The 24,403-nt window shown below is 47.3% G+C and overlaps 1 protein-coding gene across 1 annotated transcript; it reads right to left on the bottom strand.

The window, feature by feature from the left end:
• Nucleotides 1-1,187: 1,187 nt before the first annotated feature.
• On the bottom strand, nt 1,188-24,028 carry LOC144157647 (uncharacterized). The gene is made up of 5 exons (XM_077688465.1): nt 23,792-24,028; nt 20,056-20,207; nt 15,599-15,666; nt 10,523-10,609; nt 1,188-1,345 (listed from the first exon to the last, which is right to left on the bottom strand). Exons 1-5 carry the CDS (start codon nt 23,903-23,905, stop codon nt 1,221-1,223), a joined length of 546 nt encoding a protein of 181 aa, XP_077544591.1. The 5' UTR covers nt 23,906-24,028; the 3' UTR covers nt 1,188-1,220.
• Between the last annotated feature and the right edge of the window lie 375 nt (nt 24,029-24,403).

Here is a 24,403-nt window from a genome sequence, read left to right as displayed (position 1 = left end):
CACGATGTCACCGCGTTAACGTCCGTAGTCCGCACCGTCGTTGTCCCTACTATATAAAAAAAATAATATCCGGCGCCCGGTTTCGATCCCTCGACCCTGCGGGCGGAACGCAATGTACATGGTGCTCTACCCACTGCGCCACAAAGCCGACACAGAATGGGACGCTACGAACGCGCCTTATATCGTTCACTCATTCAAATTACTGCTGACGAGCGCTCTCTCGTCAGCAGTTGCCACAAGTGCAACAACATTAACGTAATGCAAACTACTTAACGTCGTGCGCTCCCGGAAATGCTCTGCATTTGATCGTGCCCCTCGCGAGGGGGATGTTTCACTGCGTCTTCTCTCGGTCACGGGACCCATGGCGCCATCTGGCGGAGGAGCGGCACAACTCGTAGTTTGACTTGCATCTGATGTTCTTATCGCAGAAATCGGGTTAGGGTGGGGGGAAATCAGGAGCGCCGTGCTTTGTTCGAGGATCAGTCGCGGACGCTTCAGTCGCCATGGCAGGTAGCCTTAAAGTTGGGTAACTACGTAGTAGCGCTAAATATGAATTTCGCGATGCAGAAACGAAACCGAAACTGTTGTAAACTGTTTGCGAATGGTCCTGGGGTAAGTAGAACTACCACAGTACTTTGAACAACGTGCGCAAAGGCAATAAAACTGCCTAAAATCATAAAGTAGCTTTGCAACCAGGCACTGCTTGACATTTACTTGGTGCGTTTTGTCTAAACTACTTTCTTTACACCCATGGTTCTCCGAGTGCGCGTTTTCGGGTTCGGCCTTGTGTCTGTGTTAAATTTTTTTAACCACATTCACAGCGTGGATTGGAGTCAATTTTTTTTGTATCGTGGTTGTTACGAAGTTTGCGTACGCATAGCAAGAGCCGATCAGGCCCAGAGGCTCTTGTGGATCGCACCCCTAATGAGCAGTCTCTTTGCACTCGGAACTGTGCAAGAATAAGAACAGTAATTGTGGAGCTGTTGGTAAGTATTTTAATGCGGGTACTGTAAAACTGTAAATGTTGTGCGGGGTAGGTGAGGCCTACAATTAGTGCCGTGAATAACAAGTAAAAATCTGTCTTCGACTCTTTGTAATGTAACAAAGCAGTAGGACGTGCATGCCGCAGAATAGGTAGCATAAAGAACAAAAATTCAAAGTGGACTCCACTCTAAGACGCAGTTTATTTCAGTACAATTCCCGCCTTCGTCTCTAGTCATTCAACTTCCGGAGCAAAGGTTGTTGCCGTACGTAAGGTGTCCTTGACCGCAGGTGTCGTGAAAGGCGTCCATACACTTCTTCGGAATGGTGTTTGCCAGCGACGGTTTCGTCCACAACACGCACACTGGAGGGAAACAAAAGACATTCCAGATTTTCTGATACTACACAATTTTGAAATGGAGGGACCACATATGCTGAGATACACGACGGAAACAGCGAGTTGTTTTCTGGTTTCGTTCTGTTTTGCACTGTCGCTCTTCAAAACCATTGATTCAGATTGGGTAGGTTTTCTTCCTTATGAGAATGACAGCATTCATTGCATTTGTTTCACTATGTTATTAATTTTTTATGGTGTACCCGGACGCGGCAGCGGCAATTAATGGCGAAGTGCGCCCGTTATGCCTTTAGAATTGTTCTTTGCGGAACCTTTGGCAGTGCGTGCATGGGGACCAAGTACAAGGGTCTACGGAAGATTGTCAGCTAATTCTCAACAATGCAACCTAACGAAAGGAGCTTCGTGCACTTTAGCTGAAATTTTAGGGAACTTCTCGCACATTGAAACATGAGTGGATTAACATTCCCAAATATGTTGTTCTTTCATGTTTTTAAAACCTGCCTTTTCTATGACAGAGGCCCCGTTTTGAGCATCACACGGATTTTACAGAAGAGCCTGCAAGATTGGAAACAATTCGGTCATATAGCGCTTAGCCTGGCGTATATTATTTGGATAAGGCGCCCAATAGTTGGAATACGGCGTGCGTGTAACGGGAACAGAAACAACCACCAGGATTTTAAAGTCACCGTACACAATAAAGGAGCAACCACTGATGGCTTGGAAGGAAGGCAGATACAAGGAAGAAACAGGTGGCCCTGTAAGGTGCAAAGAACCATCAGATGATTGCCGGAGAACTTCACCATTCCAACATTCTGCCTAGCGTGAAACTTCTGGAGAAAAATTTCAAGATTAATTTCGGGAGTTTCGTGTGCTGGAGCTACGGATAGTCTATATTGCGCGCCCTAGTGGAGGACTCCGGATAAATTTTCATCACCTGGGAATCTGTAAAGTCCACCGAAATCGCAGCACACCGATTTTATTCGTTCACCCCTCTATCTGAAAAGTTGCCACAGCGGCAGGTACCGACCCCGCGCACGTGGGGTCAGCTCAACAATGCCTTAGCCACTGCCCCACCGCGGCAGGTAATTTCTGAAGCAAGAGCTCTGCACTGTGAAATGTGTTGCAAGCATGATTATGAAAATGAAAAAAAAATTGTTTTCAAGTTTGCGTTATTCTCTCAGTGTAGTGTGCAAAGCTTAAAACGTAAGCTGAAAGCGTTTCCATACATTCAGTCGTTGGCGACAACCCGGGTTCTAGGTGCGGAATATAGACCTCCACGTCCGTGCGCATAGCTTTTACAATCGCCAAAATTCACACAGGAACCGGCAGGATTCGAGCGTGTGTCTGGTAGACCAGACAGAGTTTGTGTCAGTCGTCTTACCCATTCTGCTACGACCGTGAGTTAGTACCCGAGAGTCAAACGGCTTACTCCCTTACCTGTACCGGTGCGGCGGAGTACCTTAGGACCTCCCGATGTCCGTCCCCGTCCATCCGTGCGCACACCATCATCAAGCGAAAATCAAGCGAAATCCTATTTGAGCAGTGAGTTGCAGTTTCATTTAGGGAATAATCAAACTACAACACACCACTGAAATAGAATGACGGTCGGGGCGCAAATCAGATGTCACTCGGGGCGCAACTTGTATGTCATTTCGAGTACCCGTACTCCGCACTCTCGCCATCATCCACGGAGTGAATATGCTGCCATTTTTATAACCAAGTTCACTTCGTTTCGTAAATAATTGTTATTTACGCAGTAATTCTTGGTGATCTTTAGACGTGCGAGCTCTGATTGTCACTGAACGTGGGGGTCTGTTAATCCCAGCGAAAACGTTTAAGAGTTTACTTCTGGTTCTCCCTCTGCAGCCTTGCGGTCGCATCTCGCGTCAATGGGATCTGGCACGACCAAGAGCAACCTTCAGACAGTGCTCGCTTTGATCCAGTCATTGCAGGATCTTTGGTTCCGTTCGTGCCAAAAACAATATGGCCTCCTCCAGCTGTAGCTGTACTAAACTACGACTAAAAGTGCCCCTAATCATGCAATGAAACTGTGATGGTATATCCTGTCGTTTTGCGGAAATTAATGAATTTGCTAAAGACACCCCGATCCCTATCCTAGGTTTTTCGGGAGCTGGATTGCCGGGTAGAAGAAAAAGAAGAAGAAGATGATGATGATGATCCCGCGGTGGCGTGGAGGTAGAACACCCGCCTGTGGTTCGAAGAGTGGTTCGAATCCCGGTGCAGCACAATTCCTACCGGATTAAAAAAGGCCGCGTGTTGATGCAATTTTAGAATGAGGCCTGGAGTGTGGCGTGATCCCGGTGACCATTGCCGGTAACGCCCTCTGTCACCAGAGAAGGATTGGCCATCCGGGCGTAGTAATAGCCACAATTTCCCGTGAATGCGCCAGTTAACCCACGGCCCTCAGTTTCAGTGGCCGCGAAGCAACTGACCACGGCGACGGTCACACCTGCGTCGCAGCAGAGGGTGCCAAGAATCTGTGGATCCGGCCTGGCCGCCGTTGGAATCTCAAGCTGGCAGCGTTGAACACGAGTTTCAGCGAGGTGAGTCTAAAGGTGTTGTTGTAGGAATCACAGCGCAATAAGTGTGGTGTAATACGGCTTAGCAAAGTGAGCAGGACAGGTGATGCCCTTACAGTGCTGAAAAATGGACAAGTGCTATGTTAGCATGGTCTAGTGGACAGAAGAGAACTTGGAGTGAGATTTCTAGTCAATAAAAGCATAGCTGGCAACATAGAAGAATACTATAGCATTAACGAAAGCGCAGCAGGTCTTGTAATTAGGCTCAATAAGAGGTACAAGCTCAAGGAGTGCAGGGCTACGCGCCCACATCCAGCTACGACGAACAAGTAGTGAAACGCTTCCATGAAGTTGTGAATTCGGCAAATGCCAAAGTAAAAGCCCAGTATACTGTAGTTATTGGAGAATCCAATGCCAATATAGGTAAGAAGCAGGCTGGAGACAAGGTAGTTGGGAGCTATAGTCATAACAAATGGGACTTACTAGTCGAGTTCGTCGAACGGAAGAATATATGGAACATGAATACCTTCTTCTGAAAACGGCAGTGCCGTAAGTCGTCTTGGAGGAGCCCTAATTGGCAGCATAAAAATGAAATTGACTTTATAGTATGCGGTAACCCTGGTGTCGTGCAGGATGTGAAAGTGCTCGGAAGGGTGAAGTGTAGTGACCACCGTATGGTATTTTCTCCAAGTACGCTAGATTCGAGGAGGAACAGCAACATGCTAATACGGAAGAAGTCGATCTGACGGAAGGTTGAAGAATTCACAATCATTTTGCAGAACCGATATTCAGTTCTAACCGATGAAGGGGAGTTTCTGGCACAGGAATCAAGCGAAACTCTTACACGCAGTATCACAGAGTGTGCAAGAGAAGTCGGAGGTATGATGGCGAGACAGGGTACTGGTAACCTCTCCCAGAAGACGAAAGATTTAAAGGGACACTGAAGTGATTCGTAAACATTGCCAGATTACTGTCGCAAATTGTAGTCCGAAGACCAAACGCAGTGTTTCGACCAGTCTGAGTGCGTTTGGGCGGATTTATTTAGTAAAAAACCCAATTCAAAAATGCTGTCCTCCTATCTGCATCCTCGCCCTTTTTCTGCGGCCCTTTCGTGCGACGTCAGAAGGAAATGACTTGGGTTGACTTCGGTACTGTACGACTCGCCAACCTTCCGACAGAGTCAGACGTCCCAGCGTTTAGTCCGCCGGCAGCCGAGGGGTCGTCGCAATTCGTTTGCTCAGTTGAAATTAAGCGGTGACATGTTTGTGAATAGGAGAATCTGACTTTCTTTACTTTGTTAGTTTGTACACTGTATCAAGCCACAATTCAAGGTGGCTCAACAGAAGCGCTGCACAAGCACACATGCGACGCTTCGCTGACTGCCACACCAGTACGATAATATAAAGCCACTTAAAGGCGCGACAAGGGTCAGCGAAGTTAACATATCTACTAAGGAAATAAAACCGACTGAAACTTTTATCGTACAGCGTAAAACTAGAGAGCAGGAAGCACTTTTTTTGTGCTGGGTGAACAAGCACAGCGGTCAGCAGCACGACCACACATCTGGAAACGCTTTTCCGTCTAAAAAATGCAATTGCTAGACGTGAGGTATTGTGTAAATTTGGGGGACGCTTACTGCACGAGTGCAATGCCACAATAGTCACCTAAGCTGCTTGAAATGCTGGCAGCGATTGCTGGCAGCGATCCACCGCTGGCAGCGATTGGCGCGTTGCCGAGTGGTCTGGAGCGCTCGATGTGTTATTTTGCAATTCGCCAGTGCGAATCCCCGAGAGTACATTTTTTTTGGTGAGTTCATTTTTGGTTTTCGGACGATCTCTTCTATACTGAGTTCACCATTTTTGAGCCATAATGTTCACTGCTCCACGAACTAGTTCACAGAACGCGTGCAGGCTGACACTGACGCACTAGGGAGTTCTCGTTGGCGTGCTATTACCATAAGCACCGACTGCTTGTGGGCAGTGGGCACAGGCCAGAATCAGCAGACCCTTGGCCTGGCGCGAACTCGCTTTTTACGATACAGGCCTCAGTGAGGCTTGCTCGAAATATGGGGCAAAAGCACATAGCATTTGAGCGTCTGCGGTGACGCGGAGGGCCTTCATCCACTGTGTAGGCCTCGCCCAGTGACTGCTACAATTTCAAGCCCTCCTGGGAGGCTTTTCTTGGGCATTTTACAGCCGACAACGTGGCGGAAGCGCAGTATGGCGGTTATTCAGATATCGAGAATGCCCATCCAACGATGCAATCGGATGCCAAGCATGTTGTTTTACGGAACCGAAACCGAAACTTGCTTGAATGCAAATCTTGGACATCGTCCAATCACGGTCCACCTCCTCCCGACGTCAGAGCCTTTAGTTGGTGCGGCCGCCGCGGACCGCGCATGGTAGTTTGTCTTCTTTTGAGCTTCATAAAATAATTACTGACTTATCTACCGGATGAACGTTGAAAAGTGTGCTAATTTGAGGTAGTCTACGCAGCGCAAGCAAAAACGGGAGCTTGCCAAATTCACTTCAGGGTCCCTTTAATTAGGAAACGGCGAGGCATTACACTCTGCACCCCAACTGACAAAATAGAACTAGCGGAGCTTTCAGAGTTAATCAATCAGCGTAAGACAGCTGTCATAGTGAAGTATATTATGGAGAAGATCGAGCATGCTGTAAAGAACGGAGGCAGCCTGAAATCAGTGAAGATGCGTCTAGGCATGGGGAAAAATTGGATGTATGCACTTAAAGACAAACAAAGCAATGTGATCATAAAGATCGATAAAATAGTTATAGTAGCGGAGAAGTTCTATAGAGATCTGTATAGTAGTCGCGACGTCCAGGATAATACAGAATGTGGAAGCAGTTCAGAGGAGGTAGACATCCCATCCGTTCCGACAAAAAGAGTAAGGAAGGCTTTGAAAGAAATGCGAGGTGGCAAAGCAACTGGTGCGGATCAGATAACAGAAGATTTCTTGAAAGACGGCGGCAAACTGTATTAGAAAAACTGGCAAACCTGTATACTCGATGCCTAATGACCGCGAGTGCACCGGAATCTTGGAAGAACGCTAACATCATCTTAATCCACAAGAAAGGTTGAGTGACATGAAGGTAAGCTTACTGTAAGTCGTTTACAAGGTACTGATCACGGAGCAAGATATAGAGGAGCGCCGTAAGTGGCCCAGAAAAAATAATTTGCTCGGGCCGATAACGTCCCCGCGCCGCCGGCCACCCAGCTTTTCCTTTGCTCTCTTCCTCCTTCGTTCGCCCTCTCGTCGCTGTGCCTCTGTTCATGGCTCTTCCCTTCTTCGCTCTCCCCAGAGGCATCTTTTCTTTTGCAGCGACGTCTGTCGTATGCCTGTCCTACTAAGCAGGAGGAATTCCTGCACGCGCGGAATTTTAAACACGCCTGCGCAGCCGGAATAGACGGCGCAGATAATCGCACGCCACCGCATACATGGCGATCGCTTATTCGGTATCAAGGGGCGTTTATTCTGAGATTATGAAGACCCGCTAAAAATATTTTACTAACCCAGCAGATGTAAGACGCAACTGAACGGCGACGACTTCAGAAGCACCAAACAATGAGCAAGAGTAATACGAAACGCCACAACATGCCGTCTAGCGTCATTCTGCTTACGACAGATCGATGCAGCGCAAACATTACCCTCTGTTGTCGGCCCGCTCTCCGTCCGCGTGCTTAATTATTTATGCTGCTTCTGCGCAGAAATAACGCTTACAAGGGTCGCCCGGAGTCGCCATCGGCAAACGTCAATGGTACACACATTTCTGTTCCAATGGCTGAATTGGACGGCTGCCCTGTTGTAATGAGTATACAAAAACACTGTCAGCTTGATAAGGCACTTAAGAATATCAAACGCAACCTTCATTGTAACTCATGCCGCAACTTACCGCCCAACGTTCACTGTCGCTCTACGGTCGTGTTATCTCGTCGATAACGCCGTGGACTCCAAATAAAATGCTGAGATTTGTATGGCTGCAATTTTGGTCCTACCAGGGTTCCCGGCGTTTGTGTTTTCTTTAAGCGGCTGACCAGCAAAACAACCGGCTCGCCAAACCTTTTTTTTCGGCGAGTCATCGCCACAGAGATATAGGGTCCGGACGAATTCAAATATGGCGAAATGAAGGCTTGTGAAAAGACCGCACTGTCAGGGCCTCGATCCTGAGCAAATTACTACGTCGCGAGCAGTCGCGGGTGATTTTATCGCGTTTCTGTTATTTTCTGATGAGCGTGCGAGTGCCGGTCCGTGTTCTAGGCACACTGTGTTGGACGTAAGTTGGCGAACGGCGAGAAAGCTGAGGGAACTTTTATAATCGCTAGTGATCAGAACCACTTGCTCCTTTCGCCTTTTGTAAAACCTGTTAAAACACTGCCGAATTGGTGTTCACAAATTTACAAAACGGAGTCGCATTTTCGGCAAGCACTGCGCAAAAGGTAGTGTTTGTATAGCAGCCATATGTCTATAGGTGGGCTCTACATTTTGTTTTCCCGCCATGCAAACCAATCCTTAACGTATCATTGCCGTACGACCACTCACTTCCTTCGGGTCTGGATTACCCAGAAGGTGCTGTCGAACAAGTTCATCAAGCCGTGCGAAGGAGGAGCGCAATGAACGCGAAGTGGCGCCAGGCCCAAAGCACTCCGTGCCCAGAACTACTGTCGTCGAAGCAGAGGATAAACGCCGACAGAATGCGTCCCGCCAACGCACCCGCCGGCGCACGGGGAATGCCGCCCGCTCAGCCGGCGGCCCATTCGCTACGCCATCTACGTTGTGCTCCGCGAGTAATGGACATTAAGGACCCGCAGGAGAGAGCGAAGTCGGTGCTCGTGTTTATCTTGCCCCGTGGTACTGACCATGATAATCGGTAACCGAATTTCTGAAACCTTAGGTTTCAGTCAGCCGAAAGAACAAGCAGGGTTCCGTAAAGGCTATCGAACAATGGACCATATTCACCCGATCAATCAGGTGGTAAAGAATTGCGCGCATTAACTTAACCCCAATATATAGCCTTCATAGATTATGAGAAAGCATTTGACTCGTTCGGAACCTCAGCAGTCATTTAGGCATTGCGGAAACAGAGTGTAGACGAGCATTACGTAAGAATACTGGAGGATATCTACAATGTGTCTACAGCTATCATCGCCCTTCATAAGGGGAGCAGTAAGATACCTATAAGGAAGGGCGTCAGACAAGGAGACACAATCTCTCCAATGTTATTCACAGCATGTTTACAAGAAGTATTCAGAAGATTGGATTGGGAACAGGTGGCAGTAAGGGTTAATGGAGGATACCTCAGTAACCTCAGATTTGCTGATGACGTTGCCTTGCTAAGTAACTCGGGGGACGAATCGCAAAGCATGCTTACGGCGCTGGACAAGCAGAGAAGAACCGTGGGCCTGAAAATTATTATGCAGAAAACTAAAGTTGTGCTCAATAACCCAAGGAGAGCACAGTGGTTTGAATTGGTGGCGAGGCGGTGGAAGTGCTAAGCGAATTTTAAGTGCTAAGTGCTCCTTAGCCCAAGCTGTCACCCCGGATCCCAACCACGAGGCAGAGATAATTAGAAGGATAGGAATGGGGTGGAGTGCATTTGGCAGGTATTCTCAGATAATAAATTACAGTTTACCATTGCCCCTGAAGAAGATTGTTATGACAGCTGCATCTTACCGGTACTCACCTACGGGGGAGAAACTTGGAGGCTCACTAAAAGTGTTCAACTTCAATTGAGGACGACGTAGCGAGCAATGGAACGGAAGATGACAGGTTTAATATTGAAGGCAGGAGGACAGTTGGATGGGTCATAGAACAAACGCGTGTTAAGGACATATTAGAAATTAAGAACAAGAAATGGGTGTGGTCAGGGCATTGTATGCGAAGGAAAGACAACCGGCAGTCATGCAGGGCAACAGAGTGGATCCCCAGAGAAGGCGAGCGTGGTAGGGGGCAGCCGAAGGTTAGATGGGCAGATGAGATCAACAAGTTTGCGAAGATAAAATGGTCGCAGTTAGCACAGGACCCCGATAATTGGAGATCTATTGGAGAGGCCTTTGCCCTGCAGCTGGCGTAGGTAGGCTGGTGGTGGTGGTGGTGATGATTATGATGATGATGATGGTGATGATCACGGTGGCGATGATATGATTCTCCCGGCCACGTCTGCGCCGCGTGTCTTAGCCCCGGCTTTCTCCGTCACCTACTTCGCTTCTCTGCTGCGTTCTTTGCTGCTGCTTGGCGTGCTGGCTGTGCAGCAATTCCTTGTCTTTGTAATTTTTGGTAAGGCACGGGCATTGAAACGCATTCCTGAATTCATGGTTAACCTGCCTTTTCCGGTCACGGGTTTCTAGGATGACAGGGTTTTTGCGGAATGAGTTGTGTGAGGCTACTTAATGAGGCCCCTCTTCACCTGTGTCTATTGGATCCTAATCCTGGTTAACACAGGAAAACATGCCTGGTACTTTCATACCCTCGAAAGAACATTGAATTTATGATCAATTTTTGTAAATTATCGCGGTACGTGTAATAAAGTTTTCATGTTTTATTCAATAATTTTACATGCCGTCAAAAAACCGGGCAAAGTTTCTCATGTGATTATCTGCGCCGAAATTTAGCGTAAGAAAAGGAGCTTACGGTTGTCAGGTGGGAAAGGAATTACGCCGACCAGGCAAGTGCTATAATCGCTGTAGGCGACCATAGAGGTGTAGTTGTGACAACTGTCTGAAACACAAACAATATTCAGTATGTGTTAGAATCTACAAAAGCACGTCATCACGTCAGAATAATGAGATCAGCCACTTCTGGTACAGCGTCTTGAAAAAGAGGGAAACCTAGGCCCGTATTTTATTCAAAATGAACGTGCGCTAAGATCAAATGGTATGACTAATGTGGACGCAATAGTGGCTAGGTACTTTACCACGCGCCATTACCAGCTCACGCAAGGGTTGTGGTAGGCTTATGTATACGAAATTTACATAGCTGCGGAGGTGTTTGCCGATCAAAATTTAAATAAGATAGCCTTTCTTGGGCTACATAAACGGAAACATTTGACTATCTGTCTCTCCCTCGATTGAAGCGCCCACCAAAAGGTAAACGAATTCTTGAAGTAGACACTTCTATAAGCCAAACATTTGCAAACTACTAAATATCGTACCGTAGTGATACTTGTTAACATGCTCGAGCAAAAAAAAAAAACATTGGGCCTATTTGACGCAAAACACCACTACATAAGTGGTATTTGTAGTCGTCTCCTAATGAAAAAAATAAATGGATGCTTGATTTCTGCATTGGCACGTACAAAATACACGTTCGACAATTTTTGACTTAAAAAATTCAGAGCCCTTCCACCCCGTGAAGAGGGATGGCCAGCAAAGCTGCGGTGCCGAGCCTCAACGTGAGGTTTGACTGGGTCGTAGTCCAAGGGGTGCACGAAGCAAAACACGTTTGTTTGTAATTTGCGATCGAGCATTGTTCTTGGTTATTAACTTAAAGTCCAGACCTGTCCAGTCACTGCCCCTCGCGCACGCGCAGAACGGCCCTTCACAGCACACGCGAAACTGCTCAACCTCGGCCAGTGTAGCTTACGCTACAAAACAGACCGGAATCGTGGGTAGAAATTTATTATAGCGCGGGTATGGTAATCACGGCGCATGCTCTATGATGTCCCTAGGACCTTTTTAATTTTGTATGATTTTTTCCATGCCCCGGGGGTGTGGCGCGCAGTTTTACGATTCCGGGGATTTGAGTGGGCTCCGCAACGTGGCGCTACGCTCGCTAGCGATTCCTGTCTACATCGCTCTGGGACCGGAGACGATCTGCTGGATGCTTGCCATTTACAGCTTTGCTGTAAAACTGCAAGGGGTACGCGTGTCGCGTCCTACAGGGCGGCGTTCCAAAAAGTCCAAGAGTAACAAATGGTTCCATTAGATCGCGAAAGAGCGATGGGGACGCGGCGAAATTGAATTGACTGCAACCCACCTACAATGCGCTTATTGTGGTAGGAGCGGGACGGCAGGTGCCGGGCGCAACAGCAGCGCGGGAAAGCGAACATAGCCTTTGCGTGGTTGGGACTGGAGACGAATTCCGTCCTTTGACGACATTTTCAGCGATGTGCGCAGATACGCGGGTATTTTTTGCGCCTAAAACAATCAATCTGTCTACATAGGCGGCCACGCAATACGTTACCCTGCAAGCTGTCACCGTGACGAATTTTCTTTACTTATTTGCTTTTCAGCTAAATTAAATTTCTTTTTTGTATTCTGCGATGTCATGTTTTATTATTTTCGTCAAGAGCCGATGGCGAATTTATGGTACAATACGCTATTAAGGCGTTCTCTTTAAATCTCTCACCAACGCGTATTCTGGCTAACGGCTGGGATAAATGTTCGCTGGGCTATGCAGAGGGTAAGAGAAGGCAAAGATAAGAAGATAATGTAATAAAACTTAGCGTGATGACTGCTTAGCATCCAGCTTGCTAAAACCATGCAATGTGTAAATTTCGGTATCCGTTAAGATTACATGTATTTTGTGTATGGCAATTGTGCTGTTCCTGGTCTGCTCTGAGTTGTCTCGTTGTGGACATGTGTGTAATATGTACCACGACGAGAGATATAGGCGCCCTTTGTAGCTGTAATAATGTGACATGGAGGTTGCATTGACACAGCCAAGCTATTAAACTGATATTCGTCCACGCACCAAATATCCCTGGTGTTGAAGTACTGTTGAAATAGAAAATTATTACTATTTGTTTTTTTTTATGCCCAACCACTGAAGATCTTCCTTTCCGCTATCGAAGCCAATGTAATTATTGCAGTGGAGATTTCGTTAAATAAATTCACTTTTACGGCGTTCGCATATCTCGACCGCTTGCCGGGGGTATAGCACGCAACATGTGCAGTAATGACACGCCTCCCTTGGGAATCAGCGCTTGAATGCAGGCTAGTTGGTTGAAGCAAGGAAACATGGTTAAAATAGCGCAGCTTGATACAGGACGCCAATGAAGAACGACGCAGGAGTAGCGCTGGTCCTGCATCCTCCTTCCTTGGCGTCCTCTCACTAGCTGCGGTGTTTTTGCCATGTTTCATCCTTTGGGAGCTCATGTCATTTGTTATCTTGTAAAGCTTTTCAAAACAGACTGCTGGCTTTCCATGACTGCTACTCAGATACAACTTGCCATGGCTCTACGCTAGTTTCCCCACCCCAACGTCGCAAGATTTAATTCAGAATAGTTTCGGCCGGGTTTTATGGACCTCCGGTAACCCCCCATGTGTTGACACTAGGACGAAATTCCTAATTAGGCACAACTGCACTGTGATAGGTTCAATTCAATTGAACTTTTATGCGTTCGCGTAGCTCGCACGCAATGTGATGGGACAGTGCACGGCGTTTTTGTAGTGACACGGATCCCCCACCAGCTAATAATTGTTTTACAGAATTTGCCTGACAGTTATTCATGACACATAGAGAAACAAACTTTTCCGGTGATTGGAGTCGTTTTCGAGAGTTTTCTATACCCCATGGCTACCGGAGGCGTCAATCTATGGACAAATGGTAGAAATATCTTTTTGTTTAGAACTCCGGGGTTTAACAAACTATTAATGAGCACCAACAAATATTGCAATGTTTTAGACCCGTTGTTATATTGAACCAGCCGGACATCGCCTGGTGCCATCTTTTGTAACATGACATTGTAGGAGGATTTATAAGTTGGCACTAATAAACTGCGTCCTGCTAACACGACTCTGGAGAAGACGAAGGATGGAATTGGGCGTAGCCCGGGTAAATTTGCCCTCCTTACGAGGCGGTACATCATAGCTTCATCTACCGTGATACACGGTACTTGTCCTGTAACTGCGTAACAAAAATAAAGGCAGCTCACACTAACGCGTAAGACTTCAAGGAAGCAAAGCTGTACGCAATCTTCACTACCATCACGAAGGGTTGAGTCCACGATTGCTGCCGATTTGCTTCTTCTTCGCTGCTGCAACAAAGTTTACTCCATCATTCTTGCTATCAGTGGGAGCTTCTTTCATTTTTTTGTAAGTGATAATCACTGGACATCACCTTCAATCAGCGTACCCCATGACGTGTCCATCTCATACCGAGCAAGTGTTACCATGATTACGACGAACACTGTAGATCTTTTTTGGGCTGTTGTATCACTTTGCCTTTGGGCTGTTGTATCACTTACGCTGTTCTACCACTTTGCCTTACAGCATATGCGTTAGCCTGAACCCCACTTGACTTTATTCCAATTTCTTTTCTAACCCTGTCATGTAAAGCATGAACAGTATTGGGCTCAAAGGGCATCCCTGTTTCAGTCCCCGATGGATGTTGACCTGCTGGGCGCATTTCTGTCCTTCCCAAGTAAGGTGCACTCTATTGTATTTATAGATTGCTCTAAGGAACTGTAATAACTCGTCATCTAATCCCTGAATTTTCAGCGTTCTCCGCAGCAGTTCTCTGTTTACGTTGTCATGTGCTCCTCTAATGTCCAAGAACGTAATCCATAATGGTCTATTCTGCGTTTTCGCAATTTCAATGCAATGCGTTATCACAAACAAATAAATCAGCCAATGGCCTGTCTTGTATATATCCATTCTGCAGTTCCCCAAGTATTTCATTTTCTTCCATCCATGCTTGAAATTCTGATTTTATTGCCTGCATTACGAATCTATACACCACTGACGTTACTGTAAGTGGTCTGTATGAATCAATAGTGGCATTGTTGCCTCTGCCTTTATATATTAAATTCATCCTACTTTCTAGCCAGTCCTCTGGTATTTGGTATGTATCAGCTTATCCATAGCCCTCATAAACGATTCTTTACTTTTAGGTCCAAGCAGGTTAATCAGTTCCACTGGCATTCCGTCTGGGCCCACGGCTGTCAGGGGGGCTACTCCTGTTTCCCTTCCTTCGCCAACCCCTACTTTGGCCGCATCACCTTCCCTTGAATAATAGAGGACTAGAACAAAAACAATGCTGGGCTATTTTGAATGGGCTGAGATGATCCCTGGTTGCCTGGGGCACTCTTAAAGGGATTGCCTGTGACCTCAGCATGTTGTACCGTATTTACCCGATTCTAACGCGCACTTTTTTCCCGAAAAAATAGGCCGAAAAATCGCATGCGCGTTATAATCGGATACAAAACCGAAACTGCCGAAACAGCGGAAATTTCGTCCCACCCATTGCCATCGCCATCTCAAGATGGCGCGAAAGCTTTTAGCAACGATTTTTCGGACGCAGCAAGCCTAGGCGCCTAGGCTTTTCTATTGGCACTCACACGAATCGTCAAATCGTTTCATGTGCGCGCTTGATAACAGCAATGGCAGCAGCGGCTCTCACGCGTTCAAAACGAGCGGTCAGCTGAAGCGTACACCTCTGGAGAAGCTCTCTGGATGGGCGTGCGAGGCGTGGGCCACGATCTCATCGACCATGGTTGAACGTTCGTTCAGAAGCGTGGCATCGCGAACGCGCTTGAAGGCACCGGGGCCGAGATGTTGTGGTCAGCGGAGAGCGACGAGGAGTGAGATGAGTGAGATTACTTCGGGCAATAAATCGCCCGTTTCTCTCGCATTCGTTTGTCTGGGTCACAAAGTCCCGTGCGCGTTACAATCGGAGGTACAAGTTTTTTCGTTTTTTTTTGCCAGGAAACTCGGGTAAACACGGTACTTAAAGTTGCAAGTACCTAGGTCACAACATTTATCTCACCTCCATCAATGTAGTACCAGGGTTTGTCCAACAAATCTCCGTAATGAATGTCCAAACGGGTAGATTTTCTGGAATGAAACATTTTCCACTGATGCAACTTCTGTGTTCCGCGAAATTTCTCTATTCATCGCTTTCGTCAGTGGTAACCTGTGGTCTAACTAAGGTTCGAACTTAGGTTACTTGGTTCTGCAAATTGTGACAAAAAACCGCGGTCGAATTTCGGATTTCCTTTTTTCGTCCTCGTCTATTGGCTGTTTCTTGTCAAAAAATCTGACCACTGGTGAACGTTTTCAAGTAAAAGCTGTACAACTAGTATAACTATAACTTCTGCCCAAAAGTTGTTTAGCAAAGCACTATGAAAACGCTAACGGGGAACCAAATGCATCAGGGCCTGATGATGCAAACAAAGATTTGTGCTACAGGCACATGTCCGCTTCTTTGCGCGGAGCTGCTCATAACGTGATTTTACACAGCTTTTTCACGGTACCGGTAATGACACCTGCGATGACGCTGCAAAAAATGGCACAAACAATTTTGCTATGCGTAAACGGGGCTCGCGCAATTTGTATGGGGAAACAACTACTCACAGCACACAACCAGATGAAAAACATCTCACAGAAACGGAACGAAAGACACGAAAGAAATAAACACGGGCGGCGCCCGTATTTGTCTCTTTTTTGTCTTCCGTTCTGTTTCTGTGAGCTATTCTTTTGCCCTGATTATGAACCAACTATCCCGTCTTCACATTCTAGAACACATCCAGAAAGGACGTGCTTTAACAAAATCACGTCACCAAAAAGTTCATAATCGAATATCGTGTAAAATAAAATGACGCAACCAACAGTGAAGCCGTTCGGATGCCCAAACACAAAATCCCAGGGTTAACTAGATTAAACGAGCCGAGACTGCCCGTTTAAAGGGTCCGAAACACCGAAGGAATTGTAAGCGATGCCGACAAAACAGCAATCCAGGAGTGGGGTGCATGCCGGGAGGCCAAATTAAAAGAAGTATGTAAATCAAACTGAAGTTTTTTAGCCAGGCAGGTGCACGTGTTCTCCCCTGACGAGGCGTGGGGGGCTGACGTCGCCGTGGTGATTGCAAAAGTACGTTGAATAAACACGGCAGCAATGAATGACCCAAAATCATACTATTCATCTCCACCAAGGAATTCCCGCGCCGAACGTGCCTTAGTTTCTTGTTAAGCAAGCGTCGCTTTGGCTGGCGGAAAGCAGAAGTACTCGCATCGCATGGCAACCAGGGTGGAATTCGTCCCGATCTCCAGAAGGTGGCTATAGTCAGTGGTTTTCAGCCATCTCACACATCAAAGCATACTCTTCATTCCTTTTAATTATACTCCTACTGCGGCCAGTTTATTAAAACATTCCTTGAAAATTGTTCATTTTGCCACTGCATTGTTGCAACAGGTGACTCCATTTCTTTAGATGCCGGCGTAAAAGTAGCCGCTTACTTAAAGGGACACTGAAGTGATATGTAAACATTGCGGGATTACTAGCGCAAATTGTAGTCCGGAGTCCCCAGGCCATGTTTCGACCACTCTAGGCGCGTTTACGCGATTTTATTTAGTAGAAAAACTAATTCGAAAACGCTGTCCTCCTCTCTTTACGCTCGCCCATTTTCTGTGGCGTTTTCGTGTGACGTCAGGAGGGGATGAGCTGGCAATTGGCTGCGCCACGGCTGCGCTACTGCACGGCTCCCCGGCCGACAGAGTCAGTCAGTCAGTCGGCCCAGCGTTTCGTCCGCCGGCCGCCGGCGGGTCGTCGCAATCAAGGAGGTTAAAAAAAATTGCTTGGTCGCAATTCGTTCGCTTAGTTGAAACGAAGCCAGGACACGTTTGTGAATGGAAGAATGTGCCTTTCTTTACTTGGTTTGTTTGTACACTGTATCTAGCTCCAAGTCAAGGTCGCTTCACACAAGCGCTGCACATGCGACGCTTCGCTGACTGGTACGCCAGTAGGAAAATATAAGGCCTCTTGAAGGCGGGAGAAGAGTCAGCGAAGTCAATATAGGTACTAAGCAAATAAAATCAACTGATATTTTTACCGTACAGCGTAAAACTAGGGCGCGGGAAGCACTTTTTTGCGCTGGGCGAACAAGCACAGCGGTCAGCAGCACGACTACGCATCTGCGAACGCTTTTCCGTCTACGAAATGCAATTGCTAGACGTGAGCTACTGTGGAAACTCGGGCGACGCTTACTGCACGATCGCAGTACAACAAATAGTCACCTAAGCGGCTTGAAATGCCAAAACTAAATAAAAGTGTAAACCGGTTGTACAATATATACCCTATATTAGCAAGGCATTCGCGTCCAGCTCCGTGGCCTAGCGGTCTGGGGCGCTCGGAATTCGCCGCAAATATTTTGCGAGTCACGAGTTCGAATCCCCGCGGGTACGTGCTTTTTTCTGTAAGTTAACTTTTTTGTTTTCCGCCGATGTTTTCTATATTGAGTTCACCTTTTTTGGGGCCGCAACGTTCATGGCTACACGAACTAGTTCACAAAACGCGTGCAGGCTGGCACTGGCGCGCTAGCGAGTTCTCGTTGGCGTGCTGTTGCCATAAGCACCGACTGCTTGCAGGCAGTGGGCACAGGCCAGAATGAACAGACCCTTGGCCTGGTGCGAATACGCTTTTTACGATACAGGCATGAGGGAGGCAAGCTCCAAATATGGGGGAAAAGCGCATGACATTTGGGCGTCTGCGGGTACGCGGAGGGCGTTCATGCACTGCGTAGGTCTCGGCTAGTGAATGCTGCGACTACAAGCCGTCCTGGGAGGCTTATCTTGTGCATTTTACAGCCGACAACATGGCAGAAGCGCGGTACGATGATTACTGAGATACTGAGAATGCCCATCCAACAAAGCCATTGGTTATGTTTTACAGAACCGAAACCGAAACTTGTGTGATTGCTAACCTTGCGCATCGTCCAATCACGGCGCTCCTCCTCTCAACGTCACAGCCTTAGTTGGTGCGGCCGCCGCAAACCGCGCATGGTAGTTTTTCTTCTTTCGCGCTTTGTAAAATAATTACCGATTTGTCAACCGGATAAACGATGAAAAGTGTGCTAATTTCAGCCAGTCTACGCAGTGCAAGCAAAAACGGGAGCTTGACAAATTCACTTCAGTGTCCCTTTAACTGGACCTCCTGCACTATTCCGCAACTGTCTGTGGCGCCTAAATGATGCACACTGTCAAGGGTAGTCTAGGTGGCGGCGCGGTTCTTGCGCAGATAGGATGTGTAGGCGGACATTTTACGGCCTAAACAAGCTGCGCACTCAACACCAGGCAGAAACTATACAGTAGCAGAAATGTGTTGTCTTGCAATGGTCCCCGCCGTCTGGAATCGCAAGCAGTATTTTTATGGACGCTACCTAATAAAAAAACATCACGTACCACAATTCACCAAAATTCCCTGGTATTCTCTGGCGATTCATCTAGCTTGCAAATTATTTTGGCCTTACGATCACAAGAAAGAGACTGGCTGTGTCCCATCGCAGCGTTTACCGATACAACGATACTGATAGCTTGTCCTGCAGCCAATCGACTACTCTGCTTCACCACTGCCTGGTTCGCGCTTCCAATGCCGCAACACAACGTGAAATTCGTTCACGTATACACAGAACGGCCGTTGGCTGACTCTGCTTTTCAACAAAGCCGGCTGCCGACATTGTGTACCCGGTCCATCATTCAGAAAAACAGTTCTGTACTAGCAACAGCTCTGTCGAAGGAACTGCTCTTCTGACGTGTTTCTCAACTTCCACCCCGCGGTTGCTGGTGCCATACACGACGACGCAACATGTAGTTATTTTGGTTTTGCCAGAAGTAATCATTGCTTTCTCCCTCTATTTTACTGACCTCGATTGCGAGAGAATACGTTGTGTAGCCAGCTCCCACCACTATTAGGTAAACCAGCGCGCTTAGAAAGCGCTTTCGAAGACATTTCTACCCCTTAACGCGCCAAGTGTTTTCATGAAACAACCAGGCATGTATATCGGAGGTTTACTCGCAGAGTTCAATTAAAACCGCTGCATATTAGTTTTCAGCGGCTGTCAGACAAAGTACGCTGATGCAGCTGCCGAAGTTACCACGCCGAGCAACCACGCAATCGTAACCAGGCAGCGAATACCTGAAAAAACTACTTTCGTTGCGTGGCAGGGTTCAAACACTGTATTAAGGAAATATGTGTATGTAGTTTTCTTGGGGACACGCCAGTTTAGAACACCGTCTCCAGGTTTGCTCCCCCGCGTAAAAACAACGCGTTTTGTCTGCTACATCCCTACTACTACTGAAAACTCTACTGCGTTTGTAATAGCGGTAGTACCTTGTGCTTATAAACAGTGACACATTTGTAATTAGTCTCTTTGTGTAAATAACTGTACAGTTGCTCGTTCCCCTGCCATCACGGCCGGTAGATGCCAACGCAGCAGATTTAGAGACTCACTTCCGTGTACCGTTGAGACCCGCGAAGTACCACGTGTAGCTCAATTGCTTTGCACTGGGGTCGTAAGACGTGCGGTTGGCGTCAAGGCAGAGAAACGTCGGGCAGTCCGTCGATACGTAAGCTGCCACAAGTACCGGAAGCTTGCTCATTGCCTGCGTGGAAGGCCACACCACCGACTCTAAGGTAGGCAAGACAAACCACCGAAAGCGTGTATGTACAATGTATAGTACTAGGCGTAGACATATTCACGTTCTGTGCATTAATTTTTATCAAGATACTCCCGGGCGTACAATTTTGGATGCTAGACGAACAGGGTAACTTCAAATCACATCATGAGCTTTTTCACGATCTTCAGCAATTTTACGAAGGGCAATAACTACTCCGTTCCTGTCATTTAGGCACAATTGCGCTGCTGCAATGGTGCGATCACCATGTTTGAATGATTCAAGCTGGAGCTTTTTTCGTTGAGATTGGCAACTATGCTGTTAACACAGCCAGGCATGGTTCCAAAGATGTGCACATTGCTTGGTGGAGTTGAGGCATGCGCTAGTTTGTTCATGTTAGCGAAAGCAGGCGGAAAGGTATGTTTGAGGATAAAGAAGATAAAAAAAAGCACCGTGCTTGATCTCGTATCATGGATTTGGTGTGCATTTGAATATTCGCAGGAAATAAGGAAGAGGACAAAACGATTTCAGTTACGTTCAACAGCCTCGCAAGCATTCTTTGATGGCCAAGCAGTTGAAATCAATGCGCGACAGAGAGTTTAGAAATACAGGCTGAGCGCAGGAAATACAAAATTATACCTATGTAACTTCTACATTTCTATTTTCAGCCCCGAAAAGTAGAACGGTCGATGAAAAACGATTGAAGGTGCATTGGTGCATCTTCAAGGATGCCTGAGCATCGCGGCCCCTCCCCTTTCTGGGTCAGCAAAGTCGCACCCAGTGCTTCTCTATTGCACCATCGCCTGCAAAATTCTCCGGTTCAGCGCGACCGTGTCCTCTCCGTAGCTGTTTTAGCTCCCCTCCCTACGACACCTTTGGCGCTTTCGCACTCATGTGCTTTGGATCATAAACCTGCCATCTCCTAGTTCAGCTGGAAAAGTAAACTGTAGACTTTCCCACACTTCCCCTCGGCACAAGCGACGCTTCACATAATCAAACCTGGAGTCAAATGGGGCGGCCAAACATTCCTCGATAACCCCTGCAACCACTGTCTTTGCGGACGTTTACCGAACACACTTCGCCTTATCTGTTCTAATAGTGCATGCAACAGCAGCGGTTGGCGACGTACTTTTAAAACAAAGCTTTACTAAATCCAGCGGTTTCGCGGAAAATGCGCAAGTTAACCATTTGACCGGAGACACACTCCCGGCAACACACCCCTCGAAGCGCATCGCGTGATTAGCCGGGCCTGCTGTCAGCGCTGCGAACGAGGCCCCTCTGCACAAATCGCGGCCCCTCTCGTTGCGGTGGCGGCGGTGCGGCCGCGCAGGTGATCGGCAACCGAACAAATCGGCAGCTTCCCAAATATGCGCCACTGCGAAGTCTCGGCCGATGTGACTCATATTGCGCCGCGTTCGTCGAGAATAAAAGCGAGGCCGGCCCTCCTCCTGAAAGCGTTGCAAGGGAGCGAAGGGCTTTGAGCCGTCATTGGCAACACAGCTACATTAACGGTTAAACAAGCGAAACCAAGACTCAACCACAGAGACTAAGTCAAGCTTTAGCTTTGCATATCCAAGGTTAGCTCAGCTAAGCCGATTCCATTTCTTCCAACTCCTGGTTGGCCACTATCCCTTATCTCCAGAATTGTGCCACTGGCGCAATGCCCCAATCTGTGGCTGTCGCAGCACGGCGGCCTTTTGTCAGTCTTCGCCAAATACAACTAAGTGACATCACCCATCCTGCTGCAGTCAAAGCCACAGTCAGTGTCTCGAGCGGCTGAAGGCTGTACCGATGGTGACAACAACATGGTGCTTTGTAACTACAACTATAAGAAAGCCTACGCTGATTAACACGACAAAACGCACCGAAGACGCAAGTGCGCTCTCTCGTACGCAACCAACCTTTCACAAGCTGCATCCACAGGTCAAATATTACAACTTTTTGATGTAGACTTTAGCATCTGCCATTGACGTCCAAGGTAGCTGTCAAAAAATTAATTTTCTCGCTGGCACTATCGCGGTACAGACTAATAATCCGTTCAAGGCCTTCGTCACGCCGGCCCGCAAAAGACTAGTATTTAGTCCTCTTACTTCGACGGCGTCTAGATATATCGGCACCCGGTGCAGCCTTTGCCATAATACACGTGGCTGTACGGGTAAACGTCCATTACGCGCAGCCAAGCTTCGGGCTGACCCCGTGCTGTCAACTTCACCATCAAGAGCTACTGGCTTCTGGTATCAGAAGAGCACAAAGAGAATGTACGCAGAGCTGATGGCTGCGCTAAAGAATACAGCGCTACCTGCACCACCACGTTATCGGTATCTTGCCCGCTACTTGCGTGGTTTTACCACAGGGCCGTGTAAATCGTATTCAAGTTAGTCCCCTCGTCTCCTCGTATGCAAGGGCTTCTGAGTCTAAGCTGCAGCTTCAGAGGATGACTAGTCCGCACGGACAAGCACGTATACCGCAATTTTAATACACCTGAAACTCTGGACGCTCAAAAACTCAAAGCGCATACTTGCGACATGTATTTGTGTATGCAGAAATCCGATTCCGCTTTCCATGGAGGGAAGGGAACCGAGCTTGAGTATGATTTATATGGCGTCATGCTAAAAACGCGCATGCAGCTGCTAGGCTGCGCTTATAACGTGGTGACGAACATAGGGATGGTTTCTAGAACTGAGCTTTCGGTTATGCCGGCATCGTGGCCCCAGCATTCCGGTAGCGGAAGCCGTGTTTGGTGATGTTGTGACCATTGCGCCAATAGTCGCATCATAGGACCTGCTTAACATTTAATTGTTTGACGTAATGTATTACAGCCGGGGCTTCTGCAAGAGGCCGAAATTTGGAACCGCTGGCGATTAGGACCACAAAACACTTGTCGTGGCCAGCGTGCGTGCGACAGGCGTTGGGCAACAGGGTACCGACGTTTATTAGTGGAAACAAGTGGAGTTCCGGCGAGTTTTGCTTTCCTTGATAATTGTCTAATTTGTCAACGGCGATAAGCACGCTTTTTTTGGAGGCTTCATCAAGCAGTTATAAAGTTGGTTCTGTGCAGGCGCCTTGTCAGTGGTGGTTGAAGGAAGTGCAGTTGCAGGAAGTGCAGTGATTGTGAGAGACATTTCAGCGTTGTATTCGCTCTTCTACTTTTGCTACTCTTCTGCTCTTTTCTACTCTACTTCTACTCTCCTCATTCACTTCGCTACTGCTCCCGTATCCACGGTTAAGGGATTCAGGTACTCAAGATTCCGGACGCGGACTGAGAAGGCGTGAATTTGTCGTAAATGTTAAACAATGACGAGAGCGTGTAATACTGCGCTGGCTATCGAGACGGGCATTGTGTTGAGCGACGTGGTTCGGGAAATAAATGATAGGGTATTTTGCAGACGTGAAATTTTTAACTGCCTTTAAGGTGTTGGCCCATTTAGTGGCGTCAAGCTTGTTTTAGAGCACAGCCAACTCCTTTTGTTTGTTTTATTACAGTATTGAAAACGCAATGATTCAATCTCTCTCAAAACATTTGTGCTTTGCTAGATTGGAAATGTAATATGGTAGTGCCTCACTAGTCTTACCTTGAATCCATCTGTGGGAACGTTGATATCAGGAGGTTTGGTGGCCGCTGGGTTGGGAGTGCAATAGTATAGCCACGGCAATGCTACGCAAATTGATAGATTGGGAAGACCCATACTTAAAACACTCGTGCTGAGAATTTGGCGCAACTGCCGAAAACACTCTAACCGTAATTCCAAACGAAATATCAGGCACTGTACCACCAGCAACGTTTTATATTCTGTTAGTACATCTTGTTCACCTTTGCTTTAAAGTATTGCCAGCAATGTTTTTTGCTTTGTTTAAGCCGTTATGACGGATATCGCTCAGCGTCATCTACAATAAAAACGACATTAACGTTTCTTTCCCTTTCCGATTTCCTTGGCCACAAAAGTACGAACTTAACTCCTCCATTAATGTTTCCGTCGGGAGGTCGGCGTCCGATGTTTTGATGGCCAGAGTGGTGAAACCGTAAAAAATACGGCAAGTAAAACGACAAAAATTGTTCTTAGAACAGAAAGTTGAATAAACCGAACCTGTCACGGTATTTTTGATATAACTGCCGGAAGCACAGGTTCGCACTTGGAGGAAAGAACTATTGCCCTCTCATGAATGGGCTTTTTGGAATCTATTAT

Source organism: Haemaphysalis longicornis, unplaced genomic scaffold (assembly GCF_048455015.1).
Source record: "Haemaphysalis longicornis isolate Haplotype H1 unplaced genomic scaffold, Haemaphysalis longicornis Haplotype H1 scaffold_10, whole genome shotgun sequence".
NCBI classification, from domain to species: Eukaryota; Metazoa; Arthropoda; class Arachnida; order Ixodida; family Ixodidae; genus Haemaphysalis; species Haemaphysalis longicornis.
The sequence above is the reverse complement of the archived record's forward strand: the minus strand, read 5'-3'. Positions and strand labels throughout refer to the sequence as shown.

Bases quoted from the DNA above. Each gene is read 5' to 3' on its own strand.
- LOC144157647 (XM_077688465.1), bottom strand. From the start codon at position 23,905: ATGGGTCTTCCCAATCTATCAATTTGCGTAGCATTGCCGTGGCTATAC. The intron at 20,208-23,791 runs GTAAGACTAGTG...CCTTCCACGCAG, and splicing joins TTCCCACAGATGGATTCAAG to GCAATGAGCAAGCTTCCGGT. The intron at 10,610-15,598 runs GTGAGATAAATG...TTTGTGTTTCAG, and splicing joins CTGGTACTACATTGATGGAG to ACAGTTGTCACAACTACACC.